This window comes from Malus sylvestris, chromosome 16 (genome assembly GCF_916048215.2).
Source record: "Malus sylvestris chromosome 16, drMalSylv7.2, whole genome shotgun sequence".
Lineage (NCBI taxonomy): Eukaryota > Viridiplantae > Streptophyta > Magnoliopsida > Rosales > Rosaceae > Malus > Malus sylvestris.
Genome location: NC_062275.1, coordinates 36,489,473 through 36,509,760, shown reverse-complemented (window position 1 = coordinate 36,509,760; position 20,288 = coordinate 36,489,473). Strand labels below are relative to the sequence as shown.

The window sequence follows — 20,288 nt, the reverse complement described above, 5'->3', positions numbered from 1 at the left end:
AACGTGTGAGTGAGAAAAAGACAAAGATGAGGTAATTGGAACATTGCTAGGAAATTTATACGGGCCGAATGATTCCTTCCAGATCCTGTAATATGAGGCAACACGGTGTTTCGTCGGACCACGCAACTCAACTTTGTTTAACTACCATCTTTTATTCATTTCTTATAGAAAACAAAAATAAATAGATAAATTTATTCAATTACAACGATATTTTACAGTAAGGGTTGATAATTTGGCTAAGTTAAATAACTTAGATATCTTAGGTTCGATTCTCACAAAAAACGAATTTGAATTGCATTATTACTAGATCATTGTGATGCTTAACCCACTCTCCCACCCTCTTAGTGTAGATAATATAGTTTCGTCATAAAAAAAATAAAATAAAAAATAAAAATAAAAAAAAGAGAAAGTAGATATCGAACTTGCCTAATCATTCAGTTATTGTGTTACAAAAATTTGTCAAAGTATTTGCCTGGTAGTTTACAAAGTAAGATAAAAACCAAAAAATTGGGAAGCTGCAAAGTAATGGGATGAACAAATGTTTGAAAGAAACTTTGACCATTTCTCACGTAAAACAATATCAATATATTTTACGACTTCCACGCAAAACCCTTCTCTTCCCAGCTTCCACTCATCATTCTTCATCTTTTCAGTTTCAAAACAAAAGTTTCAAAGCCAAAGAAATGGCAGAAAGTGTTGTCACCTTCTTGCTCGACAGGCTCACCTCCTTGATCGAACAGGAGGAGAGACTATTCTCAGGGGTCCGAGCACAGATCGAGGATATCATCGATGAGTTGGAGCGCATTAAAGCCTTCTTAAGGGTTGCTGACACAGAGGAAGACGAAGACCCTCAACTCAAAGTGTGGGTTAAACAAGTCAGAGACTTGGCTTATGAGATTGAAGATGCGCTTGACAAATTCAGGCTCTCTCATTCACATGTTCACAGGCACGGATTCCATGCAATCCCTTCGTAAGCTTTATCGTATCATCAAGAAATTAAAAGCTCGGTTGCTGGTGATATTCAAGGCATCAAATCAAAGATCAGAAGCCTCTCAGAGGGACGTGACATGACAAATACAAGCTTGATGTTGACCCTGGCTCAAGCAAGGTTAGGAAGCTTCAGATCAGTCAAGGTGATGCCCTTTTGGCTGGAAGAGGCTGATCTCGTGGCAATCGGTGAGCCCAAAAGGTAGCTGATTGAGTTGCTCATGACGGGTGAATCTAGACACCAAGCAGTATCGGTGGTTGGGATGCAAAAGTTAAGAAACATTTTAAGGTACATGCTTGGATCATAGTTTCTCAATCATTCAAGATAAAGCAGCTCCTAAGACACATACTTCAGAATATCTTCAAAGTTATCGGGAAACCAGTCCCTGAAGAAGTTGATATTATGAACACCAACCAGTTAAGAGAGAGAATAAAAAAACTACTACAGCAAATCAGGTACCTGACTGTTCTAGATGATCTTTGGAACAACGATGCGTGGGATGTCATCAATCATGCACTGCCCAACGACTAGTGTTTTAAAAATCGCGCCTAGGCGGAGAAGACCCACCATGATTTAGGGAAAATCGTTTTGAAAAATCAGTTTGGAGCTAGGTGGCCGCCTAGGCAGTCCTAGGCTGCGGGCAAGGCAGCACCTAGGCGGTTTGGTTTATTTTTTCTTTTTTTTATTATTATTATTAATTGTGTGTTTTTTTTCTTTTTTAGTTTCATAGTGGTATACTTATGGAAATTGTGTACCTAATTTGCAAATGATTGATTGACTACAAGTTCATCCAATTGTGAAATGAATTGGAGCACTTTTGAGGGGATACAGACAAAGAAAAGAAATAAACTAGATACAACAAGGTTGAATAATTTAGTCTATGTGCAATCCAATAAAAGGATCATGAACAAGAAGAATTTAGTCTATCATCCAAGAATACCCCTCATTATGATTATATGCTTACTATTTTTTAAATATTGAATCTGTTGGATGGATGTACTTTGTGTATTCTTTTACTTCTATTTTTACATTTTATCATTCTTTAATTATCCATACAAGTATAGGTTTTTTTTTTTTTTAATTAAGTGTAAATAAGCACTTATTTATAAGATACATAATAAATTTATATAAATCCGTCTAGGCCGCCTATGTGCTAGGCCCCTCCCCACTGCCCGACTAGTGCCTAGCATTTTTTAGAACCTTGCCAACAACACTCACGGTACTCGTGTAATGATCACCACCCGCAATGCTGCTGTAGCCTCGGCCTCTGGCGTGGACAACCACGGTATGGTCTACAATTTAGAGCCCTTATCACCAGAAGAATCTTGGACTCTTTTTCTGCAATCGCATTCCGGAAAACTCATGTCCTCCCAATTTGGAGGAAAATTGTCGAAGTATCTTAACGAAATGCCGTGGACTGCCCCTTGCAGTTGTGGCAATCAATGCCGTTCTAGCTACAAAAGACAAGAAAAATATTGATGAATGGGCTGCGTGTGTGGAAGTATTGGTGCTGAAACTGAGGAAAACGACCAACTTGATAACATATAAAGTTGTCTCTCAGTTTCAGCGACTTACCATACCGTCTCAAGTCTTGTTTCTTGTATCCAAGAATGTTTCCTGATCTCTATAAAATCGACCATATCAGGTTAATTCAATTATGGATGGCTGAAGAATTTGTCATCGAAAAGAACGGAAAGACACCAGAAGAAGTTGCTGAGAGTTAACTTAGCTATTGGACAAAAGTTTGATCCAAGCAGCAGAAACAGCAACTGATGGGAGGGTCAAATCATGCCAAATCCATGATCTTTTACAGGAGATTGTCATTTTGAAGGCTAGAGAGCAAAACTTTGCAGCAATATAGAAAGAGCAAGTACAATGTGGCCGAACAAAGTTCAACGCCTATCAATTTTTAACACCTTGCAGAATGTACAACCAAAGAGGACCCCTTCTCATCTACGCTCACTGCTCATTTTTGGGGAAGAAGTTGAATATCAGAGTGCGCAACGAACAAGACTACAAAATAATAATATTATTAAACAAACGAGAATGCCGAAATGGCTACAAAACCCTAGAGGCTACATTGTGACTAACTTGTTCTCAAACTAAATTACAAGCTCTATTTATAGCAATAAATGTAAGAAACCCTAATGCGTAAATGCCAAAAATACCCTACTACAAAGTCAAATCAAATCTCTAATTAATTTTCTAAATAAACCTAATAAATTTCAACACCCCCCGTCAAACTCATGGCGGTACACATCATGAGGTTGCCAACAAGCAGATATGGATGCAAGCTCCGTTAGGCAGACATGACAAGGCAAGTTCCGTTAGACAGACACGACAAGGCAAGTTCTGTTAGGCAGACACAACAAGACAAACAATTCAAGCGAACAAAACAATCCATTTGGACGGTAGATGTGCTAGGTTTCTAGTTGCAGTGGCAGTGTGCATATGGGGTTGATGCGAGTGTAGTGGCGATGGGATTTTGGTGGTGGGATGGATCTGGGCTGCAGTTCGTAGCAGGACGGCTTCAAGACGTTGTGATGCAGGTTCACGGCAGATTCAGATGGGGTAGGTGCAGCAGAGATGAACTCGATCCAAGTTGTGGTTCTCGGATCAGGGCCTCGTCAGCAGATAGGCAGTAGGTTGAAGGCGGGTTTGACCGAGGTTCTTAATTCAATGCACTGCAGTATACGAACTTCAGGCTTTCCTCAAAATCATCTAATTCAAATTTTTTTTCCATCTTTCTTTTCCTTTCAAACAATCAATACCAACTAACAAATCTAAAACGAGCAACGACAAAGGCAAACAAATTGATACTAACGAGAACAGATTGAACCCTAAGGATCTAACCTGCTCTGATACCAAGTTGAATATCAGAGTGCGCAACGAACAAGACTACAAAATAATAATATTATTAAACAAATGAGAATGCCGAAGCAGCTACAAAACCCTAAAGGCTACATTGTGACTAACTTGTTCTCAAACTAAATTACAAGCTCTATTTATAGAGCAATAAATCTAAAAAAGCCTAATGCGTAAATGCCAAAAATACCCTACTATAAAATCAAATCAAATCTCTAATTAATTTCCTAAATAAACCTAATAAATTCCAACAGAACATTCGCTTACTGAGTTTTCGATACCAAAATTGTTTCTTAAGGGTGCGTTTGTTGCACCGGACTATCTCGGATTGAACTAGGTTCAGGGACTAAGCTGGACTGGCTTAGACTAGACTAAGCTGGACTAACTTAGTGAAGCGTTTGGTGCAGTGTCGGACTAAGAAGCAGGATAATGAAAATAGTATTGTCACCAATTTGGTGTTTGCTCAAACTGAGACTAAATTATTATTCTAATTTAATTTATTTTTATTTAAAGATATTATCAAAATTAATAATATTAGATGAGAGTATGACTCAATAAAAAAATACAAAAACCAAATTTCTTGCCAACGAAAAAAACATACATGATTCAAGAGTAGTATTGCTCCAAACATCAATATAACAAAGGTGTTTTCCTAACAATTGACAAGGTTTAGAATGCTTTTCTTAATTATTCACCTTTGGTTTGATTGCATTCAATCCCAAGACCACAATGATGCGTGAGGCGCAATGGCAAATGGATAGCCGAGCCTTGATCATTGCTACATTTGGATTCGAGCATGTAAATTGCTTGCTCCAACTAGTTTGAAGAAAACCAATAACAATATGCAAAAGCAAGAGATCATGAATATACCTCGAGCAAAGTACACAACATTTGCAGCAAAGGATTGTCAAAAGTGAAGCAAAAAGTTTTAGCTGAGGGAATGTAAATTTAAATGTTGTGATACAGACAAAATTTTGCTATTCTAACTAATTTACTGACTAGACTAAAACACAAGCTTGTGTAGGCTACACAAATACAATAGTACTCCTGCACTGCACATCCTCTAAATCGACACCTTACATGAACATACTGTTACAAACAATCAAAATCGATTGAATCAATACCACGCCTTTTGTTGCTCTAGCAAGCAAGTTGGTGCATGCACATGTAACAACTTGTTGCATCAAAACTGCCATTTATGACTCTGCTACGATGGCTGAATCTAATCTTACCGAAGCATCTTTTGGAGCTTTATTACTTCTTGTTGTTGTTGCGAAGACAATGAACTTAGTTTTTCCGGTGTTAGGCTCAAAACGTCTTGTAGTAGGGCAGACTCCACCCCAGGTGGATGCTTAGACTGAGAAAGATTAACCATGATGTCAAATACTCAGATCAAAAGACTGCATGTTGTAAGCATCGTGTAGTAAACATAACATAAATTGATTAAAAATGGATAAAATGCAGATAATCCGCAACTACCTCAACCTTAAAGTCTCAACACTGCTGCAAACTGTAGTTGGTAGATATGTTTCACACACCATAGCTAAGTATATTAATCAGAGAACAAATTTGGAACATCTCAAATACGGTGCTCTTAGAAATCAAGTGAAACTTTTATATCCATAACAAATTGATATGGAAGCACATTTGTTTATTTCAAAAATCTCAATAATGTTTCTGTACCATAGCATCTAGAACATGATTATATGCGAAAACCTGAAAACTCAGCACATTCAAATAAATGGAATCAAGCAATGCATGAACACAACCAAATATGAAAAGCCAGAGAAAGAGGAATCCTCAGTCTGGGGAGGAGGAGGTCTATAGTTTACCCTCAATGCCCTGCTATCAAGTTCCTGCCAAATGCAATGAAGTATTTCTTATATACGATATAAGCCTTTCTTAGATACGATATACAGGGTTCTCATGGATGCAATACAACCAAATGACGGCAAGACTTAGCAAAATAAATACGAAACTCAACCAATCACTACACTAAAAAACCAACATCAAGAAATGCAACACAAAGCTACAAAACAAAACAACCTTTTCAGAATGAAATAAACATCGACCAAGTTTCAAACGTCAATCAATAAAATTGTTTTCACGATAATGCCATGAAACTCTTGCTAACATAGTTATATACAACAAACAAGGTTCTCAACTTGACCTATAACCAATGACTTCAACTCAAAACAATCAACATGGTAATAAGTAATCGCAACCGTAAAAAAATACACACTACGAAAGGCCAGAGACTAGGCTCTATCAAACATTTCTTCAGTAAGACAAATCTCAAGCAAGTTTCAATAAATGAATGTTAATAAATATGATTACAAATAAAGTACCAATTTGCAAATCACAAACTTTCGCATATATAAGAAAATATCAACAAATGGTCAAACTTAAATATGAAGACTTACATAGCCGTTTAGCTGTCGAGTAGCATATTTACCTTCTTGAACACTTGACATAGTCACAAACCCAAATCCTCTGCTTCTTCCGGTTGTTTTATCATATATCACCTGCTAAAAACCCTCCAAATTTAACCCACAACACACTAAACCAACAATAACCGATTTCACTTTTCACCCAAATTTCAAATAAAATTTACAAAATTTCAAGTGAAAACAAGGAATTACCTTGACTATCTGGACATTTCCAGCACTCTCGAAGATACCAGCGAGCTGAGCGTTATCGACGCTGAAGGGAAGGTTACCCACGAAGAGTTTGAGGTCAAGGGAGGCCTCTCCGTCGTCACTGAGAACCTTCTCGTCCTGCTTGAACTCGGATGAGACGGCGAAGTCGTGAAGGAGATGGGAGATGGCGAAGGTGTGAAGGAGAAGAAGACGAATGGATCAGCTGCGAGAGAGGATGGGACTAGGAGTTCGCTTGAAATCGAGGGCTCTCGCTAAGAACGGCTAGCGAGGCGTTCAGTCGGGGTGAGTCCCCTTTAGTCTCATTAACTCTTGTGCGTATAAATAACAAACACCAGACTGGACTATCATTTAGTCTAGTCCAATCCAAGGAATGCTAGTGAAGGCAAACAAACATACCCTAAAGGTCTTCCACTGCTTATTGTATTAGACTTGCAAGGTCCACATCTAGACATGTTTCCAATAGAGGTCGTCAACCTTCTTCTCAGGTATCTTATTTTGAGGGATACCAAGGTAGAAAAAGTCCAAGCTCCATCACGAAGCTTCAAAACCTAGAGACCTTGGATCTTAAACCTTCTCGTGTCGTTGAGTTGCCTCCAGAAATTTTGAATCTCAAGCGTCTTCACCATCTCCTGGTGTATAGGTATGAAGTTGAGTCTTATGCGCAATTTAATTCCAGATATGGAGTTAAGGTTCCTGCAGGAATATGTGGCTTGCAGTCACTCCAAAAGCTGTGTTTTATTGAGGCAAATCAAGACAATGGTATTTTAATGGCGGAGCTTGGCAGAATGAATCAACTGATAGGAGGTTGGGCATCTTCAAGTTGAGAACAGAAGATGGGTTCACCTTATGCTCATCGGTTGAAAAGATGACCAACCTTCGCTCATTCTCTGTATCTTCTGTGTAGAAGGACATGATATGGAATTTCTTAGAACGAAAGCCTGTAAATTAATTTACTAAGGTTCTCATTTTAGACATTAGTACAAGTTGGTGGACTCTCAATTTGAATGATACCTTCTAAATATGAAAATTTCATCTGATCTTGAGGGTATGATTATATGACATTTTGGACCATGTGATATAAGAAGCCTGACGAGGAGAGCTTACTTTAATGATTCGATTTGGATGGATGTATTCGTGTACCGTAACTTGGTCATCGTTACATCTCACAAACATGCATGATTGGTTGAGCAGAAAAATAGTAATTAAGCTATCAAAAAATAAGATAATAGTGTCCCATGTTGTAATCCGATCTCTAATGTTCATATCTGCGAAGAATTGCGTATCAGATAGTTTACATCAAGAAGTCAATAGAAATTGGCTCCCCGGCCTTGAGTGTTAATTATTTTGCTGAACGTTTGAAAGAGTAGTATTCACATCTGATCCGTCCCATCAAACAGTGTCTACCAAGTTAGAATACATGATATTCTAATTAACAAGACAGCAGCGTTATTAATTAATCTAAACAATCAAAATTTATAATAGTCCTTTGCATTTTAATAAATCTAGGTTTGAACCTAAAAACAGCAAGAATGTCTCCAGAAGCCTACAAACTGGGCAGATCACATAATCTCTGGTCGGACTAATGTTGTCCCCTACCTAAACAATAATTGATCATGATCCTGAATTTGCTGGTTTTCAAGTTGTCCATTCATCTGACCACTGCATGTAGTTTTACTCATCATTATAATTAAATTTCTCGCATTCCATTCAACAGAAATACATATACGACCTCAGTTGAGAATTAATCTAGAGGAAGCATCTACTCATATAAAGCATGGCGAATCCAAGTTGATAGAATAGTTGGATTGCCTTACCTATATTTCCTCTTTTCTCTCTGCGTTGTAGTGAAAAAATCGCAGATTTCGTTGAAAAAAATTGAATAGTTTGTTCAACTTCAAAAGCATAATGTTGAATTAAACGTAAAATGGATGTGCTAATTGAATTAAACGTAAAATGGACTACAATGAAATTCGAGCGAGTTCATATTTTGGTCACCACCCCATTTCGTTGACTGTGGTGTCCCACTATTATATGAAGTTTTCCAAGATGAAAACTAAAAGTACAATCCAATTTTTTTTGTCTTTAATTATACTTTTTTGGTCTGAAATTCAACTTGTTGTCAGTGTTGCACTAACTTATTAAAAGTGAGAATGGATTTTACATGAAGAAATTTATTGTATTGTTAACAAGATAATCTTTGTCAACCAAAAATCATTAAATCACAATTATAACCTTCACAAATAATTGAATTTAAAAAAATAAGTTAACTAAGGACCTGTTTTTTAATCAAAAAAATGCTCTACTTTAAAGTTTAACAATAAAAAAGTATTTATTAAAAATAAAATATCCTGCATATTTTAAAAATAAGGGCTACTTCAAACAGTAGTTTTTAAGAGCAATCTACATATTGCCTTTAAAAGCTTCTTTATAAAAAGTGAAGTTAAGCTTTTAATAAATATTTTCAATTTTTGTAATACCATCATTACTTTTTTTTTTAAATGACATTATTGTTCATTTTATACACATTTTATCCCTTGAAAAACAAAGTGAGCCCCACCATCTGCCACTACAAACACTAACCTTACACAATCACCGCCATTACCACCACTACCTCCACTACCACCATCGTTATGGCCACTACCACCACCACCACCAGTATAACCACTGCTGCCACAACCAGAACGGCCATCCCCACCTCTACCACTATTATTACGTTTGGACGCCAACCACACCCTCCATTATTGTCATCATACTTCCAACATGTTGCTACTATCAACACCACTGCCCTGGCCATAGGTATCGTCTCCACCACTCCCATTACTATGTCTATTCTTATCATTATAAATAATTATATTATTAATAAAACACAGTTTGTAAACCAAAAACCCATTAAATAACAGTTATAACCCTTCACAAATAATTCAATTTTAGAAAATAAGTTAACTAAGGTCCCCCCCCTTTTTTTTACCAAAAACTGCTTCACTTTAAAGTCCAACAATAAAAAAAAGTTCAGTAAAAGTAAAATATCCTGCATGTTGTAAAAGCAATAGCCTCCAGCTACCACTATTTTTCATTTTACACACCCTTTGTCCCTTGAAAAAACAAAGTGATCCCCACTAGCTACCACTACAAACACTAACCTTACACCACCACCCCATTACCACCACCACCATTACCACCACAATCGTCACTACCGCTATCACCATCGTTGTCGCCATCACCACCACCACCACTATAACCAGAACTGCCACCACCTCCTCTACCATCACCCCTACCATGATTATTATGTTTTCACCCCAACCACCACATCCCACTATTGTCACCACCATCATACTTCCACCATTGTTGCTACCATCACCATCACCGCCTTCGCCATCGGTGTCATCGCCACCACTCCCACTACCATGTCCATTCTTGTCATTATAAACAATTATATCACTTTTATATTAAATTCACCGAATACCTTTACACTGCTTTTCATAGTCACAACGCTTTTAAAAATACAGTTTATCAAATACTCAAATGTTGTATTTAATAGTTGATTATTCTTAAAGAACAGTAGAATCAATCTTTAAAAAAAATGCAGCAATCTAAACTGGCCCTAATTGCATTCTCGCCCTCATTGCATTCCCACCAGCTTTGGTAGATTTAGATCTAGGAGTAGACTTATGGCAGTTACTATTCACTTAAATAGTAAATGCGCCTTCCCTACGACTAGTGCCATACCAACCGACATAACCTTCATGAATTTGCTTCCACATATTAGCACACCTCGCATGCTCATTGCCCGTAATTGGACAATGGGTAACGACTTTCCAATACTCACACAAAAAACATATTCAGCGGTCAACCATGTGGTTCCGGCTTCAGCTACACCTTCGATGGGAGATGCCATTTTTGTAAGCACAAACAAAATAGGAATGTAGACAATGAAATAAGAATGTAGAAAATAAAAGATTGTATAAAATTTGGTGTGAGAAGAGAAAAAAAGATTTAGTATTTGTATAAAATCTACAAGTGACTTTTGGAATATTTTTTTATTTGGTTTTTCTATTTTTTCTTATATTTTCTGGATTGAACAGTTATTATTACGAAGAATAGGATAATAGTTGGATTAAACTGAAAATTGGAAATGGACGTCCGAGATTTGGCCACGTGGTTATAGTTAGTGTTGAAGTAGTTGTTGGAAGCCCAGCTGACCGTTGTGGCTGGCCCAAGCGTTAGTTTCTGTAGCACAAAAAAAAAAAATTGGATACGCTGACAATAGGGTCATCGATTTGGGCTTGGACTCAAAATCGACATGGCGTCAGCCATGATTGGTGAGCCTTGGCGACCCAAAACAATAAAAATAATTGATTTAAAAAATAATAATAATAACCCACGTCTCCCACTTCAACCCCCACTCCCTCCTCTACTTTCACTCTCAATTTGGTTTCTAAAAAATGTAATATAAATATTTTATAACAAATAATAGACAAATATAATTACATATGTGAGCATGTAACTAGTAATATACGATCAAACAAAAAAAAAAATCAAATCAAAATAAAAAAGAATCAATTGCCAAGAGGATAGCAAAGAGATTGCTAAGGAAGTTCACACAAAAGCGCTTCACAACAACAAAAAACTGCAGCTAGGTTTTCATATATAGCACGAGGGTAATCGAACGTGGTTAACGGCCGGTCAACCACGCAAAAAACACAAAGGAAAAAACCCTCCTGCAAAATAAAGCCTTGCTCGCAGCATGAGTACAATGGCTGGTGTTTCCTCCAAAGGTCTAGAAGAAAAAAAAAAACTGTCAGGTTTATTCCTATTTATCTCCAACTCTAGGACACCGAGTGAACGTCAAAACTTCAAATTTCTGTTCACACCAACTTGAGCAAAGCATGTCTTAGGTTTTTTATCAGATGTTTCCCTGCCACTCTGAATTCAACATCCATCTGTAATTAAGAAATAGAGAGTCTTATTAGTTAAGGGTAAAAAAAATGTCAGGTTTAAGTACCAAATTAACCTAACCAAGTATCGGTACCTGAGCAACTACAGTGATATCAAGAGTTGAATTGCCAAAGGGCAAGGCACAGCTGTGAACTATGGTGAGACCAAGCTTTTCTATTTCACTTAGTATGCTTGTCAAACATCCTTTGGTTTTCTCGCAGTGGATTCGTATGAGAACCTCCTTGTCCGAAACTCTTGCTTCAATTTCTGGCAGTGGCTGGTCAGAGCAGCTCTCGGAGTTCTCGTCGGATGAAGATATATCATCATCCGCTGAGTACTGCATCCTCTTCACAAAAACCACTGCTTCCCCAGTTTTCTTGGCTGCTTGTTCCTCCAGCACCTTCGTACGTTCTTGAAGATGTTTCACGTACTTGATCGCATCTCCGAGGACCGAAGCCTTGTCCATCTGTAATTTTGTGATAAAGGGTAAATTAGAATCTTTAATGGCATTATAACCAAAGTAAACTACGGAAGTGTTCTCTTAGCAGACAACACGACTGCCAGATTATCAATTTGGGTCATTGATTAGACAAACTCTTCCATAAAATCTAGATCATTAACAGTTTAAAACATGATAGTGTGATAAAGGCTACATTAGATCATAACTTAACAAACATAACATACTGTCTAACAGTGAACACACTAGAAGTACCAACAAAAAAGTTAACTGATTAGCTAGTACCTTCTTTAGTCCTGGAAGTAAGGCAGATAGAGCAATGAACCGCTGGCTGAGCTTTTCTCGGCGCTTTCTCTCAGCAAGAACATGATCTTGAGCATGTAAAGGACTTCTAGTCACCGTAGCTGCCCTCTTGATCCCTTGTCCATGTTTGGGTGAACAAATTTGGGTGTCATAGGAACCTTGGGAAGCCAAAGCTGAAGGGTTCAATTTTCCATTAGAATATTCCACCTCATTCTTTGGCTTGATAACTTTGCAATCTAGACCATAGTACTGCTGAGAAGTGGTTGGAGGTGATGAGTCGGAGTTCTCAAATGAAATTAGGTGTGACAAGGAAGAAGAAGAAGCTTTGGCAGCAATTATGTGGTCAGTGGAGCAAGATTTCCAACTATTAGTGTTCTTAGGCTGTTTTGCTGACCTTCCCTGAGTGCCGGTCTGATGGGGATTTTCAATGAATGCTTTGCTGAAGTTGTGTGTAGCAGCTGTGGCTTTCGATGTGAAATTCGGATTGGAATAGTAGCTATCAGATGAGAGAGACGGGAATATGAGCTCTTCAAATGAGTAGTCCAGAGAGCTCATTTCGTATTGATTGATAAAAGTGGGATCTTCCATTTCCTATAATATAAATCAAAACATTACTAGAAAACCAAAAATTTGAACTTGTCAAGATTAATAGTTTACTCTTTTGCATCCATTTTTTTCAGATTTCCCTTTTTTTTTTTCCTTAACTTCTCTTCATGTTAAGAGATGGGAAAGGAGTATATAATAAATTGTAATTAGAAATGAGAATAACAAAATCAGATACCCAGTCTGCTGATGAGATCATGTCCATTATGCACCTGGTTTCTTTCCTTGGAGTGGATAGTAATTAGCAGCAGCGTTTGATTCAACTGAACATAATAGTAAAATCTTAGTTATGTACGAAGGCATGAATAAAACTTGAACAAAGAACAAAGATTTCATGGAAGGCTGATATGTAGACTATAATATGATCATAAATATTATCTTTTCTAGAAACTTCAGAACAAAAACAAGATTGCAGAGAGGTGAAGAACAAGAAGTGCAAAACGTGGATCAGATTTGTATGCATATGATCGTCTATGTATTAAATGTCAAAGACTCAAAAGTACTAAACAAAATTTACAGAGGTAACAATATTGACTAAACATTCACATCTCCCAGAGATTAATTGATTGAATAAATTAAAAAGAAACGCAAATCTCAAAAGGCCTGCTTGATGGATAGTAATGAACCCTCAAAAACAAGTTCAGGGAACTTAAGGAATCAAAGAAGCCGAGAGATCTCGTAGCAAACCCCAAGAAAACTCCTTGGAACTTGGAAAAATGGAAATAGGAGCACTGAAAGTTGAAAAACACCTCACCTTACGACCCGTGAAGACTATCCAAGTTTTTGTTTTTCCAGTTCTCCAGGAAAGATGAGTCTTGCAATTGTAATCTTTTATAGGTGTACGAACGCGTTCCACATCGAGAAGATGACTAAAAAGCAAGCAAATTAAGAAAATAGAATGCACCGATCCAATAATATACTATAAGTTATAGTGGCACGTGTGAAAATGTTTCCCGCATTCTGATGAGTGAACGCTATTCATTAGGAGGCTTTTTCTTGTTTTGACCTATAAATTCAACTGATTGGGTAACCTGATTTTCGTTGAATCGGACCAAAAATACATGTTTTCAATTTCAATTCAAGAAATTTTAAGAGATGAATATCAACCCAATTTCGGAATTGAAATTCCGAAATTTTTATAACTCACCTTGAATTCAGAATATTAAGGTTTAGAGGAATTTCAAAATTACGAGATTGTACGGCTTCATCTATACCAAGATCAAGAGTATTTCCTGTCCACTTCTAGGTAATATATTTCTATAATTCCCTTTTTTTTTATTTATAAGATATTTAAGGGAGTTATAATTGAGAAATTAGAATCATATTTGAGTATATTGTATAACAAATAACAAATAAAACATTGTTATAAATTTCTTTTTAAGTGTGATTGTCTAAATCCTGAGTTAGATTTGGTTATTATTTCCTTTTGGGAATTGTATTCCTTGGAGGAGAATGATTTTTTTCCTTGGAGGAGAATGATTTTTTTTCTCTCTTATTACTATAAATAAAGGCACTGCGTAGGGGGAATAACATATCCTTTACACAACCCCACAAACACATCTCTCTCTATATTTTCTCTCTGCTGCCGACCCCCTTTCCCTGTCAGTTAAGTATAGGCCACAACACGTTATTAGCACGCTCTTACCGTTGCATTTAGGAACCTGATGTTGAAGTTTTCTACATCAAGTCAGTTCATCAATATCATCACGCAATTAGATTCTTTCAAAACAACGATTTTTATCTCGATATTTTTGTAGCATTGATAGCATGAACATTCACCATGATGCATGACCCAACTTTAGGTATTTCGAATTTTGGATTCTACGTAAATTATGTATGCATCATATTCATAATTGTTGAATTATGTGAATTGATATTGCCATGAATTGCATTAAATATATGTCCATGCATTAAATTAATTGAAATGCATTGAATTAATTTGGAAATTGAAAAAAAAAATTAGGGTTCTTCGAACCCATGACATGAGCCACCAGAAACCTCAACTTGCCTGCAGCGAAACCACGGCCTTGCCGTGCAATTTTCTGGCAAAATTTCAACATGGTGTCATGATTTTTGAACCAAAATCATTGAAATTCCAGAAGAATTTCATCGAATTTGGATGAAAGTCAAGTTTGAATTTCATGAGTTTTCCCCTCTTCTCTTTCCCCCCGACGTCGAGGTACACCCCATCCATCACTAGGAATTGGCTCGCCGTTTAACCCACTGCCATGCACCGAGAACGTTGTACCAAAACCTAGCCACCTGAAGCGGCGACGCCATCTTCTTTCCCCAACGACACGACCCAGTTCTAACCTAGGATGTTTTGGACTTTACCCAAGCCCAGTTGGGCTTCACCTCTCATGGCCCGTATCACAGAGCCCAATTAGGCCTCTGTTTGACTCAACCCACGACACTAGCCCGAATGACTCAAGTCTCCCCATGCTCCCCACCACAGTAAAACCCATCCTTTGGTCCCTACACCCCGATGCACTGGATTGCGTCCTAGGGATCACCTATGTTGCGTCGTAGTGGATCTGTGCCCCTTACGGGCCTTTATGGACCTCACCCAGCAGGTTGGGCCTGCTCCCACAGCCTAGAAAGGCCTGAAGCCCTCATCTGTTGGCTCGGTCCGATTTACCCTAGCCCAATTTTTAGGCCTGGGCGCACGGTACAAATTTAATTAGACTATCCATGGGCTTTGACCCATGTTTTTTGGCCCCGAATTTAAATACCTATTTTTTTAAGCCTTATGGGTTTTATATTTTTTCACCCACACTTTAATTTGGCCCAAAGTCCAAATAATTAATTCAATTATAATTATATTTAATTTGGCCCGAAGTCCAAATAATTAATTCAATTATAATTATAGATATTAAGTTCTATTTGCATATTTCTATATATATATTTGTGTTTGTCTGCATGAACATATGAACCTGAAGTTCATAATTATTTTGAAACCTGAAGTTTCTAGAAACATGACTTGTTTGAACACCTGAAGCTTTCGTTAAAAACATCACCCATGAAAACATGAAGTTTTTCATGTAAATTTAAACCAATACATGTCGATTAGAACTTGAATGTTCTACTTCTATGTGAATGGATTGATTTTTTCTCCATTACACTAGCCACATCTTGTCCTTTTATTTTGTTATGGGAACATGTCGAATTTGAACAAACTCGACTTCACCGCTTTGGAGGTCTTTGGAATAAACTAACTCAAATGGGTCCATGATATGAAGCCCCACCTCACCGTTAAGAATTTACGTCCCGCCATTGAAGAAAAGACGGACAACCCGGTTGGCGAAGTTGATAAAGCCTCTGCCATGATCTTCATTCAAAGACACATTCATGATGCACTACAAAATGACCAAAATGACATCTTTTTGCCTGAAGCAAGACATGACTGACAGCATCTGCGCTTCCAAGACTTTAAGTTTGTGAATGAATATAATTTTGAAGTTTGTCAAATCCGATCACTTCTCAAGTTCTGTAACGAGACCTTAACCGAAGAAGATATCTTGGAGAATACTTATTTGACATAGGGTTCAGAAGTTTACTAAGTTTTTAGATTTGATCTTTGTTTTACTTCTCGCTGAAAAGCAGAATCAGCTGTTGATGAAAAATCATCAAGCTTGATCTACTGGGGCGACTACTGTGCCTGAAGCACACTATAGCACGAATCAACGCCCAAAACGCCAACGTAGGTGTGGTAAGGGCAGCCAAAAGCCACCCTATCAAGGTCAATAGAACCAAGGCCCATCTAAGGGAGGAAACCAAGCCCATAAGCGCCCTAACCTCGCTCCCAAGGCCCCAAACTTTAAGAATAAGGGCAAAGCACCTGAAACCATGGATGCAAACATGCGTTATCGCTGTGGTTCAAATGACCATTGGTCCTGTGTTTGCAATGCTCCCCAGAAGGTTGTAGCCGGATATCATTCTAGTCGTAAGAAGTTTGAATCAAACCTTGCGCAAGTGGATGAACCGGAGAGTACCAAAATGGAGGTTTCTGACTTTTAGGAGGATACCACCCTTATGGAAGATTAGAATCTTAGACATAAACTAATTTTTTGTTAAAATTAGACATTGGGGCCTTTGCGAAGGATGGGAATCTATGTCGGATATGATTCTTTTTCGATCATTCGTTACTTATAACCTTTGACAGGCAATCTGTTTACCGTCAACATTCCTTAAAAACGATGGGAATTATTGTGGACGACTCCCATTTTGTCTAATTTAGATCCCTGCATTGCTTAGTTTGAAATTAATATGTAGTGTATATTAGATCTTCATAGCATAGCTCAGAGCATGCCAGATACTTTTAACGATCTAGCGAGAGTGACAAGATCACATATTCCAGTTGGGAATATGCATGCAAAGATGGATGTACCAAATGTACAATGAACTTCCCTCTTGGAAGCTCGGGACGCCACTTTGGTTGATCCACGTACATTAGCAGCTAGCCAATCATTTGCCCCTACACAAGCGTGGCAGACCACTGATAGGAGCATATTTATGCGACTTAATTGGCTTGTTCTCGTGCATTTGAGTTGTGTTTCCTTAGTTATTTTAGTGTTTAAAGTCACTTTTGTGTGTTTTCAGATTCCAAAGCCGAAGTGTGCAAAATGATGTAATTTGGAGCCTTTTGGAGCAAAAGGAATGGATGAATTAAAGACTTGAAGAAATTAGGATTCCTAATCGACGAAGGATTCCTAATTGAAGATGGATTCCTAATCACATGAGGATTCCTAGAAGAACAAGGATTCCTACTTCAACAAGGATTCCTACTCCAACCAGGATTCCTACTTGAAGTAGGAAAGTTAAGCCAAGGTTTCCTATTTTGGTTTGACCTTTCCTAATTCTAAAAGTACTCATGTTCCAGCCACTTTGAGGACTACATATGCATTTGAGGACACAAAACAAAGGCCCTAGAACTCTTAGGGACCTTTGCCGCACCTTTCCCAAACCTCCATCCCCTTACCGTGCAAGGGATCCACTTCCCCTTCAGTTTTGGGACATCAAACCTTTCCCACATCACAGCCGCATTCCCTTGACCTTTCCTCTTCCTTGCCGTGCAAGGGAGAGTGATTCTTCCCTATTTTTTGAATTAAAACACTTTCGTTTTGTGTTTCATACCCTAGCCGCACCTTTTAGCTAATTTCCCTTAAGTTTCTGATTTTGTTTCCTAATTCTAGAAGCCTTAGACTTAATTTCTGTTTGCCTAATTAACCTAGGGTTTTAATTTCCTAAATCCCTTTTAAATAAACATCCTTGTGTAGCCACAAAGAGCCCCGTTCATCCAGAAACTCACCATTCACGCCAGAAACTGAACTCCATCTTCAACCGCCCCATTCTACCACCATTCACCCAAATTTCTGCCACAAATCACCCCTAGCCGCACCACCCATCAACCCTAAACACTTCCATACGTCCCCCATCCATTCTACATCATTCAATAACCCAAAAACCTGCCCATAGTCCCTGTGCCGCAGCAAAGGAGAGGAAGAAGAAGTACTTGAAGATTCTAGCCGTTCAACATCGAATCGTTAGAATATTTAGGTGTTCTCTTTCTTAAATTTACAATGTATGAATCTGTTTTCCTTTGTTTTGTGAACATGAGGAACTAAGCCTTTTGGCTAGGGGGTTATTCAATACCATGAGTATGCTTGCAAGATGAATTGATTACGTCTAATTGTTATTTCATGAATTGTGAATGCAATTTGCTTAACCGTTTGATTGATGACTTATTTGTGTGTGTTAATTAAGGTGGCCAACTTAGTTTTCATGCAGGAATTTGAAGCTAAAACATAAGGAAGTTTCACCTAATAGTTACAACTTTATGTTTGCAAGTAGTGGAGGTCGCTTATAAATGATCGTGTTAAGTGAATTCTTGGCAAACGTTTCATGCTTTTCATAGTAACAATTGCCTCGTCAATGCTTATAGTTTTCATGAAGCTTAATGATCTTTGATTGTATCTTTATTGTGCTTTTCACGTAAGGAACTTTTAGAGAATGTTTGAGTTGTTGCATGTGCATTCCCATCCAATTCAATAACGTAAGGAAGACTTGAAGGTTAAAAAAGTGCTATCACAGTTAACCTAGGGCATTGAGATTCATAATTCATTGAAAGAAGCAATTGGAAATCAAAGTTGAATGCAAGTGTATCATGTGTGGAGAAGAACCCTCTAGTTGATCTATCACCCATCAATTTACTTAACTTTGTCTAAAAATCTGTTTACTTTGTTCTTGTTTGGTTTTAATTAATTTCGTCCAAAATCAACCCCACCTTATTCCTTTAAGTCATATTACTTAGAACTTGTCTTAGAATATGTTTTTAGGTGTTTTAGGTCATTAGGAAACCAAAATTCGTCCAAGTTGTGTTAGAGTCCCAAAACTGCCCATAAAGTGGTTTTTAGGCAGTTTTGAGTGTTTGTTTGCTGTTTTGAGTCTTTTGGTTTGTTTTAGTGTTTTAGAGTTTAGTTTTGCATTCTTTGAGCTAGTTTAGTGTTTTAAACTTTGTTTTACGTATTTGAGTCAGTTTAGAGTGTTTAGCAATCCCTCCTAATCCCCGGTTTAAGAACGATCCCTACTTATCCATACTACAATTGTCAACAAGAGGGTTTAATTTGTGTGTTTAGTTATTTTACGCATCAACCACTTGGTTCAAATGATTCACACCCCCAGAAGAAGAAACCCACAACACAGGCACTTGAAGAGCCTATCGTGAATCTGACTGTCGCCTACTCATTCTATCCAACTTATAAGGAAATTCTAGATTACGGAAGCATCCTTGAAGAGACGAATTCACATCCCGAAAATCGAGAGATTTCGGTCCATTATGCTAGCTTAGATGATGTTTGGGGTAGAAATGAGATGATCGTCGATGATGCATTGGCATGTGCAGTAGTTACTGAGATCATGTTAAGCGATGGCATTGAACCCCATTCTATTGATGAATGTCGATGTAGAACTAATTGGTCAAACTGGAAACAAACAATCTAAGTCGAACTCGATTTTTTTGCGAAACGTAAGGTGTTTGGGCCTGTAGCTTCTACTCTTCCACATGTGAAGCTTATTCGCTACAAGTGGGTTTTTGTTTGGAAGCGTAATGAGAATAATGAAATTGTGCATTATAAAGCTTGTCTTGTTGCGCAAGGCTTCTCACAATGCCCTGGGATTGACTATGACAAAACTTATTCACCTGTTATGGATGTGATTACTTTTCGCTACCTTATCAGTTTGGTAGTTTCCGAAAAACTGAGTATGCCGTTAATGGACGTAGTAACTGCGTATCTTTATGGGGATTTTGACATGAAAATTTATATGAAAGTTTCCAAAGGACTTACATTGACTGGATCAAATATTTCCAAACCCCAGAACACTCTCTCAATTTGGCTGAGGCATTCACTCTACGGTTTGAAACAATCCAGAAGAATGTGGTATAACCGTTTGAGTGTGTATCTTACTAGTCAGGGATATG

General features: G+C 37.7%; 1 protein-coding gene and 1 pseudogene across 2 annotated transcripts; one reads left to right on the top strand and one right to left on the bottom strand.

The window, feature by feature from the left end:
* The first annotated feature begins 634 nt into the window (after positions 1-634).
* LOC126609336 (disease resistance protein RPM1-like) lies at positions 635-7,462 on the top strand (annotated as a pseudogene).
* A 3,586-nt stretch (positions 7,463-11,048) lies between these two features.
* Positions 11,049-13,687, bottom strand: LOC126606229 (transcription factor bHLH18-like). Of its 2 annotated transcripts, none has more exons than XM_050273586.1 (5): positions 13,566-13,687; positions 12,978-13,074; positions 12,191-12,799; positions 11,543-11,914; positions 11,049-11,453 (listed from the first exon to the last, which is right to left on the bottom strand). In XM_050273586.1, exons 2-5 carry the CDS (start codon positions 13,014-13,016, stop codon positions 11,379-11,381), a joined length of 1,095 nt encoding a protein of 364 aa, XP_050129543.1. In that variant the 5' UTR covers positions 13,017-13,074; positions 13,566-13,687; the 3' UTR covers positions 11,049-11,378. The 2 variants fall into 2 exon arrangements, with proteins under 2 accessions (XP_050129543.1, XP_050129544.1); XM_050273587.1 differs by having other exon boundaries at positions 12,990-13,074.
* Between the last annotated feature and the right edge of the window lie 6,601 nt (positions 13,688-20,288).

What these genes read in the sequence shown, in the direction of transcription:
- LOC126606229 (XM_050273586.1), bottom strand. Translation starts at nt 13,016, where the DNA reads ATGGACATGATCTCATCAGCAGACTGGGTATCTGATTTT. An exon ending in CAGACTGGGTATCTGATTTT is followed by an intron (nt 12,800 to 12,977) that starts GTTATTCTCATT and finishes TTTATATTATAG; the next exon opens with GAAATGGAAGATCCCACTTT. An exon ending in ATATCACTGTAGTTGCTCAG is followed by an intron (nt 11,454 to 11,542) that starts GTACCGATACTT and finishes TCTTAATTACAG; the next exon opens with ATGGATGTTGAATTCAGAGT.